At 49.1% G+C, this 22,601-nt stretch overlaps 1 protein-coding gene across 4 annotated transcripts in view; it reads left to right on the top strand.

Annotated features, from left to right (window-relative positions):
• SFXN5 (sideroflexin 5) overlaps nt 1–22,601 on the top strand; it is a 78,432-nt gene that overhangs the window by 13,194 nt on the left and 42,637 nt on the right. For all 4 annotated transcript variants that reach the window (XM_068679502.1, XM_068679503.1, XM_068679505.1 and 1 more), the window contains exons 3-6: nt 2,443–2,520; nt 17,084–17,110; nt 17,897–17,951; nt 19,693–19,718. In XM_068679502.1, coding sequence (XP_068535603.1) covers nt 2,443–2,520; nt 17,084–17,110; nt 17,897–17,951; nt 19,693–19,718 — 186 coding nt within the window. The remainder of the gene's footprint in view (nt 1–2,442; nt 2,521–17,083; nt 17,111–17,896; nt 17,952–19,692; nt 19,719–22,601) is intronic.

The raw sequence follows: 22,601 nt of genomic DNA, 5'->3' as shown, positions 1-22,601 counted from the left end.
ATTATCGGAATACCCGAAATCCTACAGGCAATTATGTTTTATTGGTGTTCGGGCGTGGTGCTGGCTTTTCCTACGTGAGCTAATATGGGATAACAACCACGGGGCTGATAAGACAAGGAGCTACCAAGGACTAGAAGAGGCTAACGTCCTGTTGTGGCCTTGGATAGCTGTTGCTCATACTACAAACAGCCTAAAAATCCTATTTATTTTTCATGATACTCCTTTGCTTCGCAGTTTCGTGGTGACCATCCCGTGCTTTTACCTCTAGAGGGTCATTTCCAGCTCCCAAGGACCTGGCAGGAATTGGGGCCAGCCCAGAAGTGCTCAACCACGTGGTTGTGCCATTGGATCTCATCCCAGGTGCTCGTTTCTCAAGGCCAGCTCTTCTTCTTGTACAAGATCCCCATCCTTCTACAAGAATAACGCATCCTGGGGAAAAGCCATCCTAATTCATAACCCTTCCTTTCTGCCCAGAGTCAAGCACTTGACCTGGAGCCCCTCGGGGTGGTCGATGAGTGTGCTACATGTCAAGGATGATGCCAGGACCGGAGTGGATCCATGTTCTGCCTGCTGAGAGCAGCCCAGGCTGCTCCTGAAGCCCTGGGCACGTGGCGTGGTGGAGTGTGAGGACAACCAGCAGCCTGGTGGGGCATCCCAGGCACAAAGCGTGGGACAGGCTCAGTCAGAGGGAGCCTGAAAACACAGAAATTGGGCAGAAAACGGGAAAACTGCCACTTGTTGTGTGTGTAGTGACACCGGAGAGCCTCAGGTGGTAGCACCGACCTCGGTGTCAGCACTCAAACCCATGAGCCTCATCTCCAAGGCCAAGAACAGGTAGGGATGAACTCTGTAGGAGCATGAAGTGCAAGGGCTGGACACGTGTGATGCTGAGGATGCGAGCTCAGCCCGTGTGAGAACAACCACAGGTCCAGGGGCAACGCTCTCACCTTGGGACGTAAAGGAATCGCCAATTTTCCATCGTGTGCCGGGAGTTTTAAAGACAGCAGTCGCTCATGAGTCGCCGTTTTCAGGCTGGCATCACTGCTTGTTACCTCCAAGGGAAGCACAAAGGAGTCTTTGAAGTTCGGATGAAAGGCAGAGGAGTCTCCTGCAGCACGGTGGCACGTACGGAGCCGGAGGATGCTCGCCTTGCGCCGTGGCACCGCTGTGCCAAAACCAAGGGGGCTTCGGGGGAGCTGCAGTCCGGCTGCACGCTGCTAAATATGCCAGGGGACACTTCCTAAATACAAAACGAGGATTGGAGAAGGTGCCAAAACAACAGGCAGCGCAGAAACATCAAACCGGAGGCGGTGTTATTCATCTGGGTGACAGATAACCTGCAGGAGTCCTTTGAAAACGCTCGGCTGAGTGATTTGTTTGGCTTCAGATATCTGGGAGGCACTGCTCGGCGATCTGGTGCCTTCTGCAGGCTCGGATGAGCAGATTTAACCCCACCGAAGCAGCTCTTTGTGCCCTGCCTTGCTCCTCCGTAGCTTGGAGTAAAGAAGCTCTACGTGTCTGCCCCGTGGCTTTTCACTTCAAGAGCTCTATATATGTAAAGGATTGAAAAAAAAATTAAATAGGTGCTTAGACATGGTTTGATATGAATTTGTACAAACTTATTTAGAGTATACGTACATAATAAATATGTAAACTTTGCTTCAACAGGAGAAAACTTTTTATATAGGTATGAGTAGCTGTCCTGGGAGTACGTCTGCCAGGCTGGTAGCAAGGCTGAGTGCTCCTGTGACCACTCGAGCACATGAAATGCGTTTATCCTTCTATTTTATCACAACATGAAGAAGATCTTCACTTACACATGCATTTATTTACTAGGGTATTTCGCGGGCACGCTCGCCGATGGCCAGATTTTCGCTTTAACTGCACTGAGGGCTTCTTGTGGTGTTTTTAGGGAGGAGAAGGCTGGTTGCATATATCCCATCTGCACAAATATGTAGCAGCCCCGTGGAAAAACAGCACAGCTCAGCGCTGAGGGCTTTCCCTCTCGATATCACCAGGAAATATTCATCTGAGAGTTTATGTGGAGTAATAGCCATTTAGTAAGGTAAAGTGGACACGTTAGGGCATAATGTAAAATAACCCATCCATTTTCTGCCTTCAAGTGAGACCTCATTCTGCTCTGAGATTTATCAGGTCTCAGTGAAGGCTGTCAGGTTTGTATGATGCCCTCTGCAGAGGCATTGCAAAGGGGACTTTTTATATTTTCTCCTTTTTCCTTTTTTTTTTTTCCCTCTTCCTCTATGCTACATATACGGTTAGATATCAAGGCTGTGCCAACCAACGAAGCAAATGTCCACACATCTCTTCTCTTTTATATCATGTGTAAATCTATGAAAGGCCCCATCATAAAGTGTTTTTTATGAAAGGAGATAGGATTTTATAACTCGAGTCCGTTGCAACCCGTGCTCCTTGTGCTTGCAGAGTCGCCTGAAGGAAGCTGTGCAGCTGCTGGAGGATTACAAGCATGGGACTTTGCCCCCGGGAGTCACCAACAAAGAGGTGAGAGGAAAAAGCCTTTCTTACATTTCTACTGCTTCGTGTAGCCTAAAAATGGGGGAACGAGGTGGTGCTTCAAGCTGCATCTGCAGTGAATGCACTGCTGCAGAATGATTTCGGTGTTTCCACTGGAAAAATCCCATTTTGGCTCTCTTGAGCTGATTGCTGCCTGCTCCAGTGGTTCTTCGGGTCCTTTGCAGCTCAACTGCCAGCATGTTGGAGTGAATTTGGGTCGTTTGGGTGTAAATGTTGCTGAACAGAAAGGACAGCAACGGGGTCTGCAAAATGAGCATACAAAAACTGTAGTTAGAGCAAGTCAAATTTTGGGCTTCCCGACTTGCACGATTGTTGACTGCCTTTGGCCAACGCTACTGCTTCCCTTCCCCTTGCAAAATGGGCTTGCAGAATTAAAGAAAAAAAATATAAATAAATGTAGTTTTCATTTTAAATAAGGGAAACCTCATGGTCAGGTTTGTAGGTTCTTGCGCCAGCAGCATTGATGCATCAGCACTTTCTCCTTCTGTGCTCCTGTTGGTAGTAATAATTACCATTTCTTCACTGGAATAACTTGTTTGGGCTACGCATAACCATGTGGATATCCTCACACCGTGGATTATACGTTCAGTTGGGATGGAGGCTTGGATTAGACTTGCTCAAGCTGCAAAAACCACGCTGATGCAAAGATCTTAGCCTGGTTTAGATGGCTGCTGAGAAAAGGGTCGGTTTGGGTAAAACCTGGTTCTGCTTTGGGACAGAGGGATGGGTTGGGTGGTCGCTCCATGACCCCGTCAGTCCCTATTTTCTGAGCATTTATCAAATCTTTATGAACACGTAGAACTTGTGAAAGCACAGGTAAGTATTGCAGAGGAGCCAGACCCCTTTCTGAGCCTTTTTTCTTGCAAACGCAGGTATTTTATATCTCGTAATCTTTTCCTTATTCATCCACGTGTGCACACCTGAGCACAGCACCAAGCCAGGGGCTTTACTGCAGCGTGTGTCTGTGCATCTAGCACAAAAACCTTGAGCCCTACGTTGTGTAATGTAACACAGAGCTGCACGGACAGGCAGACAGGAGCTGTACGAAGCGGCCGTGGCAAAGGACCCATGCAGACAGTGATGGAAACGGTACCGTGCTCCTGTCCCACAGCTCAAATAACCCCTTTATTTCTTCTCATGCTCATGTGTAATAGCTTATTTTCATGAAAGACGACTGTAGCAGATAAATGAAAGAAGAAAAAAGACATCTGAATTCATTCTGAATCATATCTACGTGTGCGGTAGGTGCTGTTTTGGGAAAAAAGCATGGCTTTAACGAAAAATAAACAGGAGATATCCCCTCCCTGTGCAGTGTGTGGTACAAGGCATCGCTCTGCTGGTCTTTGGATAGCTCTGCCTGCATTCACCCGTAATCTGGTGGTAAGAAAAAAGCAACCAGGACTGAGGGAAGCAGCAAAGCAAAGGATGATGCAGCAGCAGGATGACTCAGTTCCCATCTGCCTCCAGGCAGATGAAGTGAAGTCATTTGCTGAGGCAAACCGCGCAGACTTTTGACCTACATTTTGGGTCTGCGTAGTGACAAGCCCGGAGTTCATTCAGAATTGCACTGAGGGAGAGCAAGCAGAAGCCTCACGTTTCTTGTTTTCCTTCAGTCAGGGCAGCGTAAGCAGGAGGCGAAGCTGATTATGCAAGCCGGAGGGTTTCAAGAGGAAAATAAAGGTGTGGGGCAGAGGAGGAAGGAGAAAATGATGCCAGAAATGTCTTTCCTAGACAAATGTTAGCACAGCAGTTGAAAAAAAATAATATTTTTTGTAGTAAAATCTCGACACGGTTTGCTTTGATCGCAGTGTTGGTTATATTGGAGGAGTTTAAGGAGCTTCTGCTGACTGAGATAAAGTAGCTGTCCCAAGAGGAGCCTGGCACAGGATTGCAGCACGTGCTTGTTGCTGTGTTTTACTGTTTTTTGCAGCATTAATTAAAGAAAACCGCAGGGAAAGGTGAGCAAGGCGTGGGTAGATCCCAGCGAGGCTGAGAAACTGGACTGTGCGCTTCGAAACCGCTCCGACAGGGGTCTGCTGGAAGGACCTGAAGGGGATGAGGGCTTGGTGTGGCTTTCAGGCTGTGCTGCTCCTCCGGGCACACCCAAAAAACCTCAGCCCTGTGTGTCTGAGCGCTCTGCTCCTCCTCGGCACGCTTTTTGGGTGGCTTGAACAAGCTACTTGCACGCGAAAGCAAGCGAAAATCCTCAAAATCTGGCTGTAGGTCATCTCTGGTGAGACAATAATTGTAGCTAAAGGGGTGGAATATCTCCCTCCTCTCGAGCAGAGCCACCAGTTTGGAAATAAACCCCTCCTGGAGGCACCCGCTGGTTTCTATCTCAGAGGCTGGAGGGGGGAGCTGGAAGCGTGCCGGTGCTGAGCTGAGTAGGAGAGTGCCAGATCTACACAGCTGGACGAGTCTCATTAATTACTGGTGCCTTTGCAGAACACACCATGTGCTGGCTGATCGCTCTGGGGGAGGGGAAACACCTCGCTTGCATGGATTTCACCCCAGATTTCCCTCTTGGGAACCAAAGGTGCTCAAAAAGTCCTATTTTTCTTTCAAGCTCAGTTCTGTGGCTTCTCCGTGTAGCACAAGCTGCAGGATGGGCTCAGAAATCAGGGCATTAACAGCTGTTCCAGGCTGATTTGGGAAATTAGCCCATTTTGCAATGGGTGGCTCATGTGCATGAGTTAAGGTTGGAATAAAAGAGGGAGCCACCTGGTTTTACATGACCGGGTCGGTCTCGCACACCTCTGGGGCCCTGGTGGAGTGGCCACGTGCCGGCAGATGAGAGGTAACTCGATTCTTTTGATTGAAAGGTTATCTATTTAGTTATTCAAACCCTTTTGGACTGAACAGAGCTCGTCACCTGGTGTTTGTTGGAGGCAGGGAGAACGTACTTGGGTACCTGCTTGGCTCACCTAACGGTGACGTGGTTGCGTCTGATGGATGCTGATTCCCAATTTTAGTTGTACGGTCAAAAAGGCTGGGCAGAAATTCATGCGAAGCTCAAGAGAGGATCTTTATCTTCTTTACCAACTTCATCTTCTTTGTTTAAGAGCTCATCTCTGGATTTTGGTTGCTGGAGCCTCTTAGAGGTGGAATCTCTACCCTTATAATGCGCTCTGCGTGCACGGACTGGGTAGACGAGATGTCCGAATGGGCTGCCGGGCTTCACAATCACCATTAAAATCATAATCACCTCGGGAGCCTTTAAGATAAGGCTTTGGGCAGAGTTTTCCTGTATTAGCTTCCTGAACAACCCACCAGCCCCCCTCGAATATCAGCTTTGAGATGGAGAAGACGAGTTGTTTTGACAGAGCCGCTTCGCTAATCTCCCGACTGATCCGCTTCGGTGGTGCGGCGCGTTTGACAGTGTTCAAACTCCTTTTTTTTTCCCCTCATTCAGAAACTCATGGTTCTCGGGGAGGATGGCAGGCAGTAGCTGAAAGCATAACAACAGCTCAGCACAATCTCTATTGCTCGCTGAAATGGTTTTACTGCACGAGGGATGGAAAATGTAGGAGCCTAAAGCTATGTAACGCCAAGCGTCTCCTCAACGCTTATCTTCTTGACAGGGCTCTTGTAGGACTAGGCTTTCTCTTCGGCACTTCCAGAGCAGGTTTTTCAAAATGAGCTGAAGTGGAACATTTATGGACCATCTACAGGAAAAAAAAAAATCCCCGAAGAGCCATAATCTGACTTTGCTCCACTTCCCCATGGCCATCTCTAAGCCAGATTCCAGGCGAAACGCGGCTTCGCTCCAGTTCTCCGTGAAGGCACCACCACTCCCAGCTCGGCTGCTTCCAGGTCAGATCCCAGGGTCCCAGATCCCAGAGTCCCAGATCCCAGGATCCCAGAGCCACCCGAGCAGGGTGCTCAGCCCCACATCCTGGTAGCTGCTGAGCTCTCCAAGGAGGAGCCCCCCCGAGCTCTCTGGGCAGCCTAAAATCCCGCGGCTCTTGCGCTCCCTCTTGAACTGGAGTGATTTCACCCCTCGGGAGCATGCCCATTAACTCAGGGTGGTAAAAACCTATTTCTTGGGCATCATTAGCAAAAATGAAGAATCAATGTCTTAACTGTCGATAGCCGCCAGACCGCTGATGGCTTTTTATTGAGGGAAAACAGAGCTTTTCTTCCGTATTAGAAAAACGTTCCTTAAAAGATGACTTTTGCCGCGGCTGCTCTCTGCTGTGCACTCAGCAGAACGGAGGACGAGGAGCTGCCTGATGATTATTTATTCAGTGCTGGGTACTTGGGCAAGAAGACACGCTGCAAACTCCTCCTCCTCCTCAGCTCAGCTTATTTACCCAACTTTTTCTCCGAGCGTTTGACAGCCGGGCTTGGTTTTCCTTAGCTAGGTGGCTGGGTTCTAACTTCTGCTTATTAAAATCCCATCAACCAAAACCATTCTGAGTAGTGGCAATACCCCACGCTGTAATTAAGCCTCCTCCCTGACAGGCTCTTATGACTTCATGCATTTTCTCTTAAAAACATATATATTTTTGGTAATGCCACCATTTGGAGTGTATTTCTGTTCTTTTGGTCGTTTGGGTTAGATATTTCATCCAGATGGTGAGAACTGTAAAACATGCAGGGAGAACAAATTCCCTGGAGGCTTTGGGGAGGTTTGGTCTTCTGCTGGGGGGTTTGGGAGTGCTGCGTGCCTCTGTGTTGGATGTTTGGATCCCATGGCTTCACAAGTGTTTGATGGAAGAGGCAGCTGTTCCTCGTACCGGAATGAGAACCTTCCAATACGAAGATTCTTCTGTCTAGAAATCAAAAATCCTGCTCGGAAAACTTCAGGAGTACTCACGGGTTTAGTAAAATTCTGTTTTATTTTTTTGGTTCTGTTTGGCAACCACGTGTATCGATGCCTTTTGTTCAGCTCCTTCTGCAGGAGTCAGGAGCGCTGGGAGGGCTGGCACGTGCCCGCTGCTGTCCCCTGCTATCCCACTTCTCCTCCTTCGGATGGGACCAGCTGAGAAAGCAGTAGGATCCACAAAGAGGGCAAGAAGGGAGGTTTGTGGGTTTTGTGTTAAGGGGAGAAACCACTTCAGTCATCCTGCCTTTCCCAGCCTGTAGGTACCGCTGTGTCAGTGCTCTCCTCTCGGGGTTTCTTCATCTCCTCGCGATGTTCTCCAGCGCTTGGTGCTCCTCGTTAGGTGAGCTCTCATTACACCTGAGTGACCTTTTAAGCCTGCTTTCCTTACAGCCCCGAGGGAGCAGGATGTGTTAAGAGGCCGCTGCTGCAAGCTGGTTTCAGTGCTGCTTTCCACCAGCAGCTGACGGGGCTGGCAGGATCCGGCCCCTCGCACGGAGCTCCGGTGGCTGGTGCGATCTGCGAGTGGGTAGGTGAAAATGACACACACAAGTGCACCGGGAGCCAATTTGCAGCAGAAGGTATAGACTGTAACATATCCAATTCTAAACAGGGCAGGCAATTCCCCCAACTGCCTCCTGGAGGGAATCTCCGCTGGAGTAAAAAGGTTTCATTTCAGGGAGTGCTCTCTCCTCTAAAAACAGTGGCTGTCAAATATCAGCCCGATAAACACGGGTGAAGAGTCACTGAGCTTAAAAGGGGGACGTTTTCCCCAGCCCAGGAGCGTCGGTGCTGAGGTTTATCCTCAAAACCAAAAGGCTGTACCAACTGCAGGCATAATGATGTGGCTTTTGTCCTTTATCCTCAGGCTTCTTTCGCTAATTTGTAGGATTGCATCTGTGTCCTCTGTGTGTGTGAGTCCCTTTCCCAACCTGTCCAACAGACCAGCACAGATTGGAAGAACAGATTGATGCTGGCATGTCAGCAGTGGTAAAAGTTAAGGGAAGCAGCACTCGGCGGCTATCAGAGAAAGAGGGATTTAAATCATGCCTGGTTTATGACACAGCTGCTTTTCACTGCGTGCTGATCGCGCTTGGTGCACGGTGAAGCCCTGGGAAGGGTTGGCAAACACGGGCTGTGGGCAAAGGTGTTCTGGCACAGCAGAGCACCAGCTGAAGGTCTGCATCAGTGCTGGGGAGATTTTCTTACGAGCTGCTTCTGCTCGTTTCTTCTCGCTTTCTCCCCAGAATGCCCTATACTTTCGTTTTCATTGCTAAAATTCCCTGCAATAGTGTCTATGCTTGAGATACTCTGCTAGCAAGTGCAGCAAAACGAGTCCTTTCTGTTGTGCACTGAGCCCTGAGGTCTCTTCTGCCTTTAAATTGGTGCAGAAATAGCTGCTGAGCTGCTTTTAAGTCTGTACTCCCGCAGGTCAGTATTTGGTGTGATACCAGGCTGGGTCCAGTTAGGATCAGAGCCCTGATTTGCCCCATTTGTAGTCTCATAGCACTCTGTCCTAAAAACCTGTGTTAACCAGAAGCTGGAATCCAGTCTGAGATACAGCGACGAAGATTTGCCATCCTCCTCCACCTCCCTGTGTCCCTTTGGTCCTGGTCTGCAGCTGCGCCCCAGCTTTTCCCCTTGGTCCTGCCAGCAGAGAGAGGCAAAGAGCCACAGAAGAGCGCCGTGCCAGCAGGAGCCTCGGAGGGTGCTGCGTGTGCAAGGAACCAGGGCTTCTTTCCTGCAAGATCTTCATTTGTTTCCCATCAGCACAGCACCAATAAGAGGTTGAAAAACTTGTGCAATTAACTAACGCAGCCCTTGTGCTGCTGCTCGTCTCGTGGAGATGACTTTATCTTTACCCCCCCCCCCCCCAGCAGAGGCAGCACCTATTGAATTTCTTCTTCCCTGAACTTTATCCGCAAACTGCTACGGGTTTGTTCTGTGCCCAGAATATTGCAAGGGGAAGTGCGATGCCATGGCAGCGTGAGCTGCTCTGAGGCAGCACTGCCATGTCTCTGCCTCCTCTCCTCCTGGCCATGTGTTCCCACCTCCTTGCTCGCTTGCACTGGCACAGCTGGTTCAGAGAGCTGATCTTAATAAAAACTAAAGCTCCCTTCCCCCCCCTGCACCCTCCCAAAATGCTTCATTTGGCGAGCTGAGCAGCTCCCAATATTTTCTGTCTGCTCTGCACGAATGCTGTGTGCCTAGAAGAGGGAGGCACGGAGGGGCTGTGGGTGCCACTACCACGCATCAGCTCCAGCTGCTGGGGGTCAGGCAGGTCTGTGATGGAGGTAGGACACGGATCTGAGTTTCTTAAGACCAGAATTAAAACATCCTGAGCTCTGGATCGTTTGCTACAAATCCTTGTAGCTCTGAGACAGCAGATATTTAGGTTTTGATCCATCCACACCTTCCTCTTTGTCTGCCATCAGATCACGGGCTGATTTGGGGGGACCTCAGGACATAGGTCCCTAGATTTGCTGCAGGAAACCTCCTTGTTCATTTATGCATGTGTTTATTTATGCAGATACGTTAAGATGCATAAAAATATATTTGTTAGAAATCAAGATAACAGTGAAACAGCAATATTACGTGATTTTTACCCTTTGCAACTGTGGTCTGAAAGCTTCAGCATAAGGGGGTAGTTCAGAGGGGGGGAAAAAAAAAACAACAAACCACCCCAAAGTGAATGATCTGTAGTGAGAGGAAAGATGCAGCTTTCTGAAATGGTCCCTTGGAGACAGACACTCGCTATTCTCCAGCCAGCCCCTTCCTGCGAGCGTTGGCGGAGCATGAACTGTGGTGTGTCAGTTGTGACTTCTCACTCCTCAGCCTTTCCAAATGCAGCTTTGGCAACTTGCTGTTTTGAAACTGTTTCATTTCTTCCCCATTAGTATCAGTGAAGTGAAAAGAGGCTCACCAGCTTAATGGGCATATATTTATTACTGTGTTCTTCCCTCAATCATGTTAGCAGCGGGAAGAGCTGCTCACGCTGTCCCAGACCCAGCAGAGAACAATGAATCTATCAGAGGCTAAACAGCATCCCTTTTGCAGAATAATAGCTTTTCTTAACAGTGTTGATGAAGAGCGAAGAGGTCCATTTGCAGTAAACTGTACTTTTTTTTCCCCTCTGGTCTCTTGCAGGATACAATAAAGCACAGATAGATCGGCTGTCCTGCTGCTCCTTGTCTCTGCGAGCGAGCAGCCTGCTCCATGCTCCAAGGACAGGGCTTGGACCTTCTCTTTTCTGCTGTCTAAATGTTCTCTGGTCTGGTTTAAGCTGGCTCAAACATTTAGGGCATCATTTTCAGACTATCCGAGGGCAGCAGGCACCTGGGGAGCTCATGCTGGAGGTTAATGCCCACTAAATAAACTGTTGTAAATTCTACCCCTGATGCTCTTACGCAGTTGCAAACTGGCTTTGCTTCAGCTCATCCTTTGAGGATTAGGAGAGTTTATCTCAATTCACATCTAGATTACAAATCAGATTAGATTTGCAAGCTCCATATGGCCAAACTAAGCTGAAACGAATCTGATATCGAGCAACCTAGCTGCATTAGCAAGCCTGCTTCCCAAAGCTGTGCTTTAAACCATGTAATGGCATCCAAGTCCTTCCCCACCCCTGGTGTAAGCGATGCTTTTCTGTGAGTGCTGCTTCTTCTGTTTAAATCTTTCCAGTAGAATGCTGTAAGGATTAATTAGTTAATGTTTATCGAGTGCTGCAAAGCTGCAAAGTGTTATTTAAGTGCTATCTTTTTTTATCGGTTAGGACTCGATTCTCTTTCCACCTACACTGGGTTTGTATCTGTGTAAATCTGTGTATTTCGTGGGAATGGCTCACGGTTTCCGATCCGGTTCCCAATGCCTGCGGTGCAGGCAGGTGTCTCAGCCTCAACTCCTGCATTTTCTCCAAGGTTTTGTGGCTCTGCGGACGGGCAGCAGCTCCTGGCGTTGGGATTTCTCGGTGCTTAGGATGGGGAAGATTTCTAGTGGCATCCAAGGGTGGTAGCTTCTGGTGCCTCTTTTTGCTGATTTATTTCAGTGCCAGGTGCAGGAAATGTGTTGATACACGTTGTGATTTATCTGTGTGTAGATACACTTCGTGATTTATCCCATGCATGTGTTATTTGAGCTTTGTCCCCTTACAGCTAAAACCTTCCTAAGGTAAATACCGTCAGGAGCGGGGCCTTGAAGGGTCCCTTGGTGAGAGCTCCTTTTGAAGAGCAAGCACAGGCAGTGGGATATGTTATTCTGTTTATCGTGTTTATTAATAAAGCCAGACATCAGATTGCCATAAATCTTAGCGGGTTGGTTTAAGCACAGTACCAGGTTTGCAGACATTTCAGCCACGTCAAAAGCAGAGCCAAAAGGTCTGGGATTCCAGCACCGTAAACGCGTACATTTACAGCCCTAACCGAGTGCTTGGGCTGGAGATGGTGCTGTGCGTTTGTCTCTGTGTAAAATATCACTTTGCAAGAAGTGGGAATGTGGGTTTTAGGACTGGAGCTGGAGAGAAGTGGGAGAAAGCCATGCAAAGCGTGAGTGATTGCTCTCATGGGGAAGGGAGTAGGGGTGGGGAGCAGAACGGAGCAGCACGGGTTTTAGCAAGAGGTGCTGCACCCAACTGCCTCGGCTTTAGCACTGGTGTTTGGGTTAATGAAACACTGAAAATAGGTGTTTCCTTTCCTCTTACCACCAGAGAGTTTCCAGGGATGCTTTCTGGAGCGGACTGACCACCATAAATGCTTTTAATAATTAGGAAGACAATAGGAAAAAATGTGATGCTGGAAACGAGGATGATGTGTTGGAGAGTGCAGTACAGCGGGCACTTGGGAGGTCTCCATCTGTAACAAAAACTTAGGAAAACAATAAAATCTGTCAGTATCTTAGTGAAATACAAGGGAAATAATGTCAGTGAGAACACCTCTTGTTTGGAACGGACCTCATATTTCAGAGAGTGGGATTTCAGTGGTGGGGCCGTGCGTGGCTGTACCTCTCCAGCTCTACGTGCTACAGACGTGACTTTCTTCCCAAAAACACTGCTTGGTGCTTCGGGGTGTTTTACATTTTGGGCCAATCTGAGCCAGAACTCATGGTGTAGGGTCCATCCTGAAGTCAGTGGAGGGAAGCAAGCCCTGCTGGAGTGCAGCCAGGACTGCTCATCTGCTGGGGGTGAGAGGAGCTGCCCAATTTCTGCCTGCTGACACAAAGAGCATCCAGAGGATATGCTGCAGAAAACGTTTAGGATGTTGTAGATGTCTGTTAGAGGGGGTGAGTCTCACCCCTGGCGTCTTATTCTGACCATATGACTACCAATTAAGGGATGTAGGATGATGTAAAATTTACTCAGTCACTACTACCAGTAACATGATGCCCAACCCAGGTCTTTGGACTGAACTATTCCTCAGTGAGCTCTGCATGTACAGTAAGTTAGGCCTTTTGAACAATAATTTCTTTATTATTTTTTTTTTCCCTGGTTTCATGTCATTTAAACAATTGGGATCGGTGAAAATCACCTCTGGTTTTGGAGGCTGTCCCTCACGTCAAGGCAGCTCTCTCTAGTTCAGCTTTGCTGCATCACATGTTCTGGTCCCGACGCCCAATATTTGGAATTCAGCGTGGGATGGATAATCTGAGCTTCGCCTTAATAAAATCTGCAGCTCCAGGAGTGTGAAACTCCTGGCACTTTGTGACGGGGGTGCCAGCTCCAGCCCGTTAACCTCGTTAAAATGGGACCCTGTGGGTACAGGCAGGGCCTGGCAGAGGGGTGCGAGCCTCCCTGCTGGAGCAAAGCAGGACCAGCGGATTTGAGAGGGAGCTCTGCCTCTACCCGAGGGACAAAACAACCCTTTTTGGAGGAATTCTTCTACTTTGCCTTCTCTGGGGAAATCCTGCAAGGTGCTGTGAGTGAAGGTGCAGTTTAACACAGGTAGGCCGCTTTGTTTTGCGGCCCTTAGGCCGCTGTGGTTTCCCTGGCACTTAGGCCCGTCGAACTTCTCGTTAGCTCTTCAAAAATAGCTGTGCCTTGTCATGAAAGTGTGATTAATCGGGAAGGGATATTTTTTTCTGCATAGGGTTACTGCTGACATGGCATTGCTCTAGGATTTCAGACCGCCGGCTCCCTACTGCCGCGCCGTGCAGCTGAAGGAGGGGAGCGTCCGAGCAGCTTCTGCGGGTTCCTGGCACAAATCTCACAATCTCACGGACTACAGGGAGGCCTTTCTGGCAGCACAGTGGTGGTGTGGACCTTTTGGAGCCCTCCTGACCTCAGCCTGAGGGGTCCAAGCTCGTGGAGGAGCAGTTGGACAAGGTCCAGCCTCGGGCAGAGGTGGCCGCTCATTTTAGCAGTGCTGGAGCCTGCTGCAATCGAGGGTGAACAGTTTGCAAGCTCAGCTTTCTGACCTAAGTGAAACTTGTATTGTAGAGAGGGGACAAAAGTCTCGTCTTTGAGTCCAGGACCGTGAAATTTCCCTGCTTTTGATAAGAAGATAGTTAATTTCTTAATATCTGGTACCCTGCATACTGTTTTTGTAGTGGCAGGTGTTAGCTAATAGATTTGGGCTGGCTATAGTCTTTAAATAAATACTTTTTTGAAAGCTGTGTCTAAGCTGCGATTTTGCTGCTAAGTAAGGAATGCTAATGAACGTCCTGTCAACCAAAGACCACATCTCTTCCCCAAGAGTTGTTCCCCTCTTTATTTCCTTTCCGCAGCTTTGGATCTCTTCGGGTCATGGCAGTCTTTGATGCCCTTCCTTCAACCCCACAAGCACAAAACATTTCTGTGTAACTGAGCTCAGTTCCTGAGTTCATGCCTTTTAGAGCTGTAGGTGGTGAACAAAGAGGTGCGAATCCCTTCCTTGAAAAATGACAGAAAAAGCAGAACCCTGGGAAGGATGGATGGAAACCTCGTCTGTGAGTTCAGCATCCTAAAATGCTGGTGCTGGGAGCATTTTTGTGAATGGTCCTGGAGTTCTTCATGGCCATAAAGGATGTCTCCGTGAAGCAGAAGCTAATTCATCCTGCTGGCAGCTTCCACTGGCCACAGGCTGGAGCAATTTGTCCTTTGCTGCCTGCTCCGACTCTCCTGCACCCTCATCCTTGGCGTTTTTGGTGTAAATCCGTGTGTGAACAGGTTTGTTTTTTGCTTCTGAATTAGAAAGGTGGCAAAATCCCTGTGTAGCTTTGAGTCAGTAATACAGACTAAGATGTAAAGGAGGAACATCTGCTAGAGGAGACCCACCCTGTGCAGGCTATATTTAGAGATGATGGACCCAATTCTGACATAAACTGAGCAGAAATCTGGAGCTGTTCCACCTGCTCCCGTGAAGATGCTGTGGATTCATGCTGGTGTAAATGAGCTCAAAACCTGGCTGCTTCTCGAAGATGGCCGGAGAGAGCGTGAATGAAATCCCCAGCAAAACCAGAGCCTTGCTCTCAGAAACGAGCTCCCCAGCTGGCAAGACTCCTGGGAGTACTGGAGCTATTGAAAGATGCTGCAGGCAGAAAATGAATTAGAGGATAAAGAAGTGAAAATGAGCTGGCAGAATCTTTAGGTGACTCATCAGGTGCATCTTGTAAAGTCTCTTTCTGAGAAGTAATGAAATCACATGTTCTAACAATATTTGCACTGCAGCAGGAAAATGCATAAATATTGGGATCAATTAATGAAATTAGATAACTTGACCAAAAAAGCCATAGCGCTGGCTCAGAAACCATCCCTCTTCCTTTTTGCTGGTCTTGGTGCTTGCAGTCGGAGAGGAAAATCTCGTGGCTGGGTTTCACAGCTCAGATGCACGAGACCTGAGCAGCCACAGGATGGCTGGGACCCCCCTGAGCAGGCACCTGCAGCGTTCTCATCCCCTAAAAACCCTCAAAAACCCTCAAGCTGGTGGGTGACACGTGGGGGGAAAGCCCTGGTGATGCCTTGGCACGTGGCCTCCCACCCTTTGGATTTTGGGGTTAATGAGGGCAGATCCAGCTGTGTGCCTGCCAAGCGCAACAACTGCCTCGTTGCGTTTTCATCTGTAAAATGAAGAATAGCGATTTTTTCCTCAAAAAGGGATGTTTTCCCCAGGAAAGAGCCCCGGGGATGCGTGCATCAGCCCGTGACATTTAGCTGCTCCAGTAACTCATCGCACGCGGTGGCGTTGGGTGCGGAGTTCCAGCTCTGGAGCGAGAGCTGGATTTGGAGCAAAATCCTGCTGGTATCAGTGGGTCAGCTTGTGCCGTGTAAAACCAAATAATTACCTGACTCCAGCAGCATTTCCGTGGCTTCTTATCTGGGGAAGGAGCGAGTCGGTGTTTAGGTGAAGGGGAATGGCAGAGCTGTGCTTAATTTATGCCTTAATGATAACGAAATCCAAGTGTGAGTGCCTGGACTGCAGAATGAGCCCGTGGTGCTCGGGTAGGTAAGCTGGTGGGTAGTCAGACAAACACGAGCTCTCCGAGCGAAAAGAGCTATCAGTATCTTCGGATTTATCAACAGCAAGAGCAGAAATCATCAGGTTAGCCTACCCTGGGTTTGGCACCCGTACAACTGTTGTTGGAATAATTTGTCTGCTTTCTGGCGGCCTCGATTCAAGAGGATGTTGACAAATTGGAAAGATGTAAAAGAGCCACGAGGGTGGCTAAGAGATTGGCAAATGTGCCTTGCCAAGGAAACAGCCAGTCTCCTGGCTCTGCCGTTTTCTTTTTTTTTTTTTTTTCCTTTTTTTCTTGAAGCGAAGGTTACAGGGGGGATTTAGCAGCTCTGAGTACCTGTGCGAAGAACAAAAATAGACGGCTCTGAAGGCTGTCAGACAGAGGTGCAGCACAGGCTGGTGGCTGGGAAACAAAGCCAGACCTTAGCTGCAAAGGTAGAACAGTTTTTTAATAGCAAAGGCAGTTTAACTCTTGGGAGTCGCGTTTTATTTGTCTGCCTCTAGAAATGTATACATCAAAATGGAGATTTTTATTTTTTTTCCAGATTTATCATTTGCATTTAAGCCCTGCAGAGCGTGCCAGGTGTCTCTTGGTCCCCTTCTCATCAGCTGGATCCGCATCTCCTGTACAGCTTCTGTTATTTCTCCTGTATTTCTTCTCTTATTTCTCATGGATCTCTGCTGTCCGAGCCAGATTTTGGGGTGTTTTGTGGCTGCTGACTTGCAATCAGTAAATAACAGGAGGCACCCGCGAGAGCTTTAAATGAGATTTTTTCCCCTTTAGGAGTATTTTTCTGCAAAAGCGTTTCCCTTGTAAAAAAAAAAATAAATAAATAAAACTCATGGTGGCTTGCTCTGAATCCAGAGCTTATGCAAAGAGATTCTTGGTTTTATTTCCCCGCATTGCTTCCTCCACCTTTGTTCCCCGGCAAGCTCTGGTTTCCGCAGGAAGCTCCTTCAGGGGAGGGCTGGGCTAAATTTACCTTGGGATCCACGCACAGCAGAGTTTCAAAGATAATTCCTGATCTGTAAAGCCCGTGGTTCTTTCTCATCATTCAGTATATAAAAGAATAACTTCTCTGCCTGATATTCTGCCGGCCACGTGAACTGGAAGGAGCTGGGTCTGTGTAAAAGCTTTAAATATGAGTGTGAGGTCCGGGAGGATGCAGAAAACGAACGCAGCAGCTGCACGATGAATATTTGGGGGTTGGCGTGAGCCTCGGGACGGGGAAACCTCTCACTGCTGCTTTTCTCAATGTCACTTTCTCTTTTGTTTTTCTAGCTGTGGGCCGCTCAAAAAATAAAGCAGGTAATGCTTTTTTTTTTATAATTCCTTCCCGTTGCTGCTTTTTCCCTTTTTGCTGAGTGATGCTGTCCTCTCTCCGTCGGTGACTCTGCCAGTTGCTGTTCTGCCTTGCCACAGACATGTAAATGCAGCGAGCACTGTTTGCCACCCAAGAGTCTGATTTTTTTTTGCTTTTTTTAAAATTTTTTTTTGCTTTGTATTTATATATTTTGATGTCTTCATTTTCTCCTCCCTGTCTTGTCAAGAGATTTCTTGTCTCCAGCCTTTCAGAAATAGTTTGGCAGCTCTTCGGGGAGGCTCGTGGCTGCGCGGCGCCTCCCTCCGCCGCGCTCCCGGATCACGGAGGGACGGGGGCTTTTGTCCCCTGCCTCTTAATGCAGCCTCCATGTAATTTTTTTTTTTTTTTTTTTAAAGGCAAGTGGGCCAGGTGAGTTTTGTTATTGGTCATCAGGAGACCAAAATTCGGGTTTCCGTGGAGGCTGGGCTGCCCATGGCACACGAGGATTTTGTTTGGGTGACCCTCGCGGTGCCAACCATGCCGGCAGGCTTTGCTCCAAGCCTGGGCGCATTCTGAAGCAACATTTCTGTATTTGAAACCAAATTATTTCCTTATCAATTTGTAGTTTATGCTAAATTGCTTAAGGAGATGGGAAGGCAGCAGCAGGAGGAGGCCTCAGGACAGGAGGTGCCTCCAGCAGAGCCGCGGGCACAGCGAGGCTGGCGGCATCCTCGGGAGCTCACCTGTGGTTTCTGTTCCTTCACCGTGGCTGTTTGCTGACTGTTTTGCAGGCCATCATCCACCCCGACACAAACGAGACCATCTTCATGCCTTTCAGAATGTCAGGTAGAGTATAGCCCAACCAGGCACTCATTAATTTCACTGGGACTTGGTACAAAATGCTATCGTTTTCCCCTCTGGTTTTGCAGTACATCTTGAATGTGTTTAGCTAGGACCAGGAAATAACCCAAATGCCTAAATCCCGTAGAAATCAAGGTGAGTTAGGATTCTAAATACCCACATAAGATCTAATGCTCAGAGTTTTCCTCTCCTTACCGGGTTCATGTCCTTTCTGGCATCCACCCTGTAGCGTCATTTTATTTTTGCAATGCTGAAGCTTGCTGCCCAGCCAGCAGCGTGGTGTTTTACCCTCCAGGATCGAGCAGGGTGAGCCCTGTTTCTCCATGTGCACAACAAAACAGAGCATTTCAGATGGAAGGGACCCACAAATATCTCCGAGACCAACTTCCCAACCGTTACAGGGCTGCCCAAAAGTTAAAGCGTTTTTTTGGGGAAGCATCCAAACGCCTCAAACACTGGCTGGGCACAGCCACCCCTCTAGGAAGCCTGTGCCAGTGCTTGACCACCCTCACGGTTAAGAAATTTTTCCTAATACCCAGTCTGGTCCTCCCCTGGTGCAGCTTCTATTTTTAAAAATAAACGCTGAAAACTAAACGTACGCAATAGCTGCACCAGCGGGAAGCCCGGGAAGGATCAGCTGTGTTTGTTCCTGGCTTAGGCGGCTGCTTAATCATTAAATCCTCACCTCCTCCTTCCCCTTTTGGGGTGTCCCTTTGCAGCACTCGGATCTGCAGCTACTTCTGCTGTGTGCTGGGGTCACTGCTCGCAGGAGGGTGCGAGGGCACCTTGGTCCTTTTTGGTCCTTTCCCAAAGGGACGGAGAGCATCCTCCTTAAGAGCACCTGCTCCCTATTTCCACGGGGAAAAATATTGGGGCTGATGGGTTTTGAGGAGATGTGCAGGGAAGAAAAGCCAGGACCCACTCCTCTGCTGCCTCGCTCTGTACTTTTGGAAAAATCTTTCGTCCTCTCGGCTCGTTGCCCTTCCTGATTTAGGTTGGACCCGTGAGGCTTAATTCAGTAATGTTGAGGAAATGCTGAGACCTTCTGGTGGAATTCATGGAGAGAAATTATATTCAGCACAAAAATTGGCAGTCCTAGCAGGGATAAAACGTGAAGCGTTTGATTTTTGTGGTGCTCAACGAGATTTGGGGTGAAGCCTTCTCCGTAACAGAGAGTAACAGAGAACTTCTACCTATGATTAAAATTGCCCACATCTCCTCCACTCCTGGGCAAAATGTGCTTTCTTCAGGGTCTTTATACCTTGTTCCTTTTTCAAGTGACCCAGAAATAAAGGAGCTCCCCTGCTGGGAAGTTGTTATTGGAGAGGTAGGAGAGGGAGGACCCACCATGGTCCTGCTTCTGAGCGTACATTGGCCCCCCTGAAGTGCTCACACTACGTGCTGGCACAATTTTAGGGTCTAGATGAGGCTTTATAAGTTTCAGGGAAACTCCTAGACCCTGACCCAAGAAAAAAAAAAGAGGATGGGAAGGAGAATTATAAAGCACCTGGGGTCTGCTCGTGTTGATGCTCGCTGCTGACATCTCCGTGCCCGCGGTGGCGCGGGCTGGTAGACGCGAGAGCAGGCTGCCGTGCCAGGTGTGACTTGTACCCTAAAATGGTAGAGCTGCTAGATTTCGGAGGTGTGATGTTTTTCCAGCCCCAAACCACCTATTAAAATGCATGCCTCTCTCTTTTTTTTTCTTTTTTCTTTTTTTTTTTAATAGGTTACATTCCCTTCGGAACGCCCATCGTAAGTACTGCAGCAGCCCTCCCCGCGTTGCTTGCGAGTAACAGGAAATGCATTTTTTAGCACCCGCACACAATTCTCTGAACTCTGCCGTGCTGCCTTGCCGCAGCTTCACGCGGGGTTCACACCTTTCCCCTCGCACGCTCACGAGGGCTCGGTGGTGCAAAACGTGCCCCGTGGCCACAGCTCGGGCTCCTTCTCTGCCTCCCACCGCTCCCGCTGGTCTCCAGCTCCGTGCTTCCCTTTTGGAAAGGGAAGACCAGGATGAGCTCATTGCCTGCAACTTCTGCAACTCCGTGGATTCATCTTTGGAGGCGTTGTGGGTTCTTTTTTTTTTTTCTTTTTTTTTTTTTCTTTCCCCCATTATTATTTGCATGTTTTTGCAAGTCGCTTCCCGGCCCTGAGAAACGCGGGGAGCTGCAGCGCGGCGAGGCCGGCGCCGTGTCTCCTCGTCTCGATTAATTAAAGCTGCCAGTGCTTTACGTGGGGTTACTGCTGAGGGCGTTCGTGGTTGGTACTTGTTATTGAGAAATCTTCAAGCGTTTGGGTGCTCTTGACAGCCAGAACGGAGATAATCCTCTGCTCCTCCTGCTGAAACCCCAGCTCATCTTCAGAGCCGTAGCTATTAATTAACCTCCTCTTGTGAACGGGCCAGCTGGGGCGCAGAGTTTTGCCCCGAACCACCCAAATTGATGCCAGAAGGCTGAACGAATGAAGCCTGCTCTGGGCAGCCTCCAGCTCTTCTCCCAGCCTCCGAGGTCAAGTGCATTAAAACAGTCGAAGGAGCGAAATCTGCTAAATTTCCTCTTCCTAAACCCAGGGGACGGTGGCACGAAGCTCGCTGAAAGGCAGCGATCCCTTCCCGACCGGTGGTAGCAGGGTGGCTGGAAGCTGGAGGCAGAGCCCAGCCCTGCTGGTACTATTTGTTGTCGTGCGGAACGTCGCGGCGGTAACTTTGTAGGGGGCATTTTGAAAGAAAAGGTTAAACAAAAATGAGTTAACGATCAAATTGACAATGAAATCGGCCCAAATCCAGAGCTGTCAGAGGAGCCGAGAGCTGTCAGATGAGCCCAATTTCGCTAGCTGTAAAGGATAAACTGGAACCTCTTGTCATTTAAAAAAAAAAAAAAAAGGAAAAAAAGAAAACCAAACGTTTCAAATGTTAAAATTAAAATGTAACATTTATGCCAATCGATCTGTGAAATTTAGTGACAAAATTGGCAGCCTGCTCTAGCATAAAAACAGTTTGAGTCTTGCATTTAGCATAGGGGGATGGGATTTCCTCAAGAGAGGCTCGGTGTGCCTGCGGCGAGCTCTCGCATGGGATCTGCGCCGGTGAAGCCGTGGCGGCGTGCTGCTGCTCCGGGGCTGCCTGCCCCGCTGTGTTGGGGTCACTTAAACCACCCCAAAACCACAACGGGATCGGGTTTTGCATTACCGGGCTCGATACGCAGCGCAGCCTCTTTTCCGTGGGGGTTTTGTCCCCCCCACCCTATAGCTAGTGCAAAATAATTCCGTACGGTTCAGCTCGTTGTGGGAGAGATTAAGGTCTGGCCAAAAATCATCGCTTCTCTTCTGACGCCTCCAAATCCCATGGCTCTGTGTTCTCTGCCCGTATCGGTCCCCTGGGCAGAGGGACCCGGCTCAGAGAGCTGCCAGCGTTGTTTTTTTTTTTTATGGCCTCTGTCCTTTCGTGGCTCAGCCCCTGAAGGGCTGCGAGGGCTGGAGCGAGCAGGACGGGGTATTTGTAAGGACCACTTTGTCTCTGCCCACCTGGATTTCAGCCCACGAGGCACAAAACCAAGCAGCTCACATTATTTGTCTTCACTGCAGGGTTGCGACGTGCCAGCGGTCACAGCAGGGCACTTTTACTCTCCCTTCGTTCCCCCCCACCTTGGTTTGGGTTCGCAGCCCAGGAGGAGGCATTCACCCAAGGACCAGGCTCTTCTGCGCTTAGGAAACCCAGCCCGGGACCCTTGGGGCACATCGTTTCCCCCAGCCATTTAAAACCAGAGCAGAACCCTTCGTTTTTTCTCTCTTTTTGCCTTTTTGAGGTGCCAGCACAGCCGGCCCCTTGGCCAGGTTCGTGTTTTTTGGCTGCTCTCCGACAGCTCCCGGCCCAGCAGCCGGCTCCAGCGCCTTTGGTTCCAACCAACCCCGGCCACAAAGGGCTTGAAGGAATTTGCAACCCCGCTCCTTTGTCCTCTGAGAGGCAGACGGGAGGCTCGGGAGGCCTCGCTGCCACTTGGAAACGCTTGGAGAAGTCCCACGTGTCCATCGCAGGCGCCTGACGAGGAGGCAGGGCACGGGGCTCGATTTTGGGAGCCCGGAACCGAATGTGCAAAGCGCCTGCAGCCCTGGCTTGGCAACCACAGAGGGCTCTTCACACCTGATAGGCAATTAAATTTCGTAGTCGGTACTTTTCTGGTGTTTAGAACCCTTTTTTTTTTATTTTTTTCTTCCCCCTGTATATTTTGTTTTCCTTCTTAGTTATTTTTTCCCCTGACAGTAATTAAAAGTGAAACTGTACATTTCTTGACAGACTCTTGCACATATGGAGAGTTTGCATTTAAACGTGCCTCTTTCAGTCATACAGATTTTGGGTGCGCTCTTTATTTATTTATTTTCCCTTTCCCTTCTCTTCCTCTCGCTCCCAGCCTCCGGCTGACAATGCGGGAGCCGCTGGCCGCCTTCCCTCTCCTCCGAAGCCTCATTAACCCGACGACTTTTGGGGCGAGCATCGGTCCCAGGGCCGAGGTAGGTTCAGCCCCCGTTGGATTCGCTCGGCTCCGACCGGCGGCTCCGTAATTAAGGACGAGATTCCCCAGCTCGAACGGGAGCAGCAAATTAGTGGCAACTCGCATGGCTTGGCCTTCAGCCAGCCCA

This window comes from Anas acuta, chromosome 4 (assembly GCF_963932015.1).
Source record: "Anas acuta chromosome 4, bAnaAcu1.1, whole genome shotgun sequence".
Lineage (NCBI taxonomy): Eukaryota > Metazoa > Chordata > Aves > Anseriformes > Anatidae > Anas > Anas acuta.
This window is presented reverse-complemented; position numbering and strand designations above follow the sequence as displayed.